The sequence below is a fragment of the Alligator mississippiensis genome, chromosome 15 (genome assembly GCF_030867095.1).
Source record: "Alligator mississippiensis isolate rAllMis1 chromosome 15, rAllMis1, whole genome shotgun sequence".
Classification (NCBI taxonomy): Eukaryota; Metazoa; Chordata; order Crocodylia; family Alligatoridae; genus Alligator; species Alligator mississippiensis.
Genome location: NC_081838.1, coordinates 20,472,115 through 20,474,886, shown reverse-complemented (window position 1 = coordinate 20,474,886; position 2,772 = coordinate 20,472,115). Strand labels below are relative to the sequence as shown.

The 2,772-nt window shown below is 54.1% G+C and overlaps 1 protein-coding gene across 1 annotated transcript; it reads right to left on the bottom strand.

Moving 5' to 3' along the window:
• Positions 1 to 1,424: 1,424 nt before the first annotated feature.
• LOC106740043 (olfactory receptor 1K1-like) lies at positions 1,425 to 2,369 on the bottom strand. The gene has a single exon (XM_019497618.2). The coding sequence runs from the start codon at positions 2,367 to 2,369 to the stop codon at positions 1,425 to 1,427; it is 945 nt and encodes a 314-aa protein (XP_019353163.2).
• Positions 2,370 to 2,772: the final 403 nt, after the last annotated feature.

Below are 2,772 nucleotides of genomic sequence, written 5' to 3'. Positions count from 1 at the left end.
TGGCTTGTTGTTAATGTAGATATGCAGTAGAACAATGGTCCAGGGGAACAGCAAGGGTTAATTTGTTTCTAAAAGCCTGTTGGTGACAAAGTTTCCTTCAATAGCCACTGTGTCTGGAACCAGGAGACACACAGGCTGGGAAACTGAAGACATGTACCACACTGCTCCATAGCATGAACAGTATACCCAAACAGAGATAAGGGACTCTGCAACATTGGTATCAGGTCGAGTGCCCAACTGCAGAACCATTGGGATTTCCAGCTCTGGTGGATAGATTAAATCAGGAGACTGGTAAATAACAAAAACAAGATGTGTGCATTTGATGGATTTGAGCTATATGCTGACAGGACAGAATGTGGACAATATGATGACCACAGGGAAACCAATCAACAATGCCTGGGAATGAAGGGTCATCAGAGGAGAAAAAGGATACAAAAGGTGGGATTTCAGAGCAGCAAAGGGTCCCAGAAGGGAGAACCCAGGACTACCATGGACGGAGGGCACACCACCAGCCTGTGTCATCTACCCCACTGGGAAAGGGTGGGCCTCAGCCCTTGGTCTTCAGGCTGCTGACATCTGACATTCAAGAAAGAACCTCAGGGTGAAGCTTGCACACTGGACAGGTGTACCTTCCCTCTCTGACACTGCTAGGACTGGTATCTATAGCACTGGGGGTGTTATATTGCTTGCCTTGCCTACATTATTCTTATCTACTATCACTTTGTATCAATAAAATTCACCTATTATTGAATGGAGACATCATGGTCAGCCTGATGGTTTGGTTCTGCCCAGAACAAGGTGTCCGGGTCATAAATCCAGTGCCAACAAATACTTCTCTGCAAGGTATTTTTACCCCTGAGTTAATGTTCCCCAGAGTTAAGGTTTCCACACCAGAATTCATGTGTGTGGCCAGAGCTAGAACAGACTGCCGGGCAGTGAGTTGGGGGCTATGGACACAGGAAAGAGCATTAAAAAGGAGGGAGGGTCATTAACACCTGCGTAATGAAAAGTTTGGAAGGAACCAGGTGATTCTACTGAGCCATGAAGTCAAGGGACTCCCTCAGCGCTGCCTGAACAGAAATACTAGTGCTGCTCTGGGCAGGAGCTTTTAAGCTCTGGATGGAGCAGGAATCACAGGGAGGTGCAAGTGCTCCGGTGCACCACCCAAGATCCACTCCTGTCTGTCTTCCCAACAGGTCACTCCGGATTTGTCCTGTTAGGAAGCAGAGAAGTCTTGGGAAAAAAGAATCTCCCTTACCACACCGACCTCAGATTCCTTGGGCACTGCCATGCCCCAGCTCAAGGTAGAAACCCTGGCCCCTGGCACTCCCCACAGGAGAGTGGCAGAGAGGGGCATCTCAGTACTGGAGTGTCCCTGGTGTGGGGAAGGGGCCACCTTTCAGCCCAGGATGGCAGGCACCCCCTCACTTGCCTGGGGCATGCAGTTTGTCTAGTGCCCGGCGTAGGGCCCCTGCCACCTCCTGGTTGCGGAGACTGTAGATGAGGGGATTCAGCATGGGGGTTAGTGCCGTGTACAGCACCGTCACCACCCGACCATGCTCAGCTGAGTAGCTGGATGCTGGGCGGATGTAGACGGCAATGATGGTGCCGTAGAACAGGGCCACTGCAGCCAGGTGGGAACCACAGGTGGACATGGCCTTGCGACGGCCCTGAGCCGAGGGCAGCTGGAGCACAGCAGTGAAGATGAAGATGTAGGAACCCAGGATGAAGATGAAGGGCCCCATAATGAGCAGGGAGCCCTCGGTGAAGATTACCAGCTCGTTGACATGGGTGGAGGAGCAGGCCAGGCGCAGCAAAGGCTGGACATCACAGAAGTAGTGCGGGATCTCTCGTGAGGCGCAGAAGGAGAGCCGAGCCAGAAGTCCCACATGGAGCAGAGAGTGGAGGTGGGAAATGGCCCATGAGCCAGCCACCAGCCCAAGGCAGCACCAGGGGCCCATGATGGCAGCATAGCTCAGTGGGTGGCACACGGCCACATAGCGGTCGAAGGCCATGCAGGCCAGGAGGAAGCTGTCGGTGCTGCCGAATGCCAGGAAGAAGTAGGTCTGGGCCAGGCAGCCCATGTAGGACACGGCCCCATTGCCCCAGAGCAGGTCCAGAAGGGCCCGGGGCACCGTAGTGGAGGATAAGGCCACGTCCACAATGGAGAGGTGACCCAGGAGGATGTACATGGGGGCGCAGCGCAGGCGGGGGTCAGTGCGGGCCAGCAGGACCATGAGGGAGTTTCCCAGCAGGGTCAGTGTGTACATGGTGAGGAAGAGGGGGAAGAGGAGGCACCGCAGCTCTGGGCGGGAGGAGAAGCCCAGCAGTATGAAGCCGGGGAGGCTGGAAGCATTTGTCTGCTCCATGGTGCTGCAAGGAAGACAAGGAGCACAAAACAAAAAGGATTAGAAAACTGGGACGATCTGGCTGAGGAGGGGAGGTTGGAAGAACTTAGATTATTTAGCCTGGAGAAGAGATTTAATCACAGTCTTCCTATATCAGACGGGGGGTCCCAACAGGGGGGTGAGAGACAACCCCCTGTAGCTGCAGGGGGAGGACGGCACAAGCAGTAACGATCCTAAATTGCAGCAAGCAGAATTGCCTTTGGAGATGAGGGAAACTTCACTTTCTCTGAGGTGGTTAAGAGTTGGAACAGGCTCCCAGCAGCGGGTGTAGAGGCTCCCCTCTCCACGTGTTTAAGGGCAGGTTGGACAAACACTGGACTGGGGTAGTTTGGCAGGGGTGATCCCGCCTAGAGCAGGGCTCCTC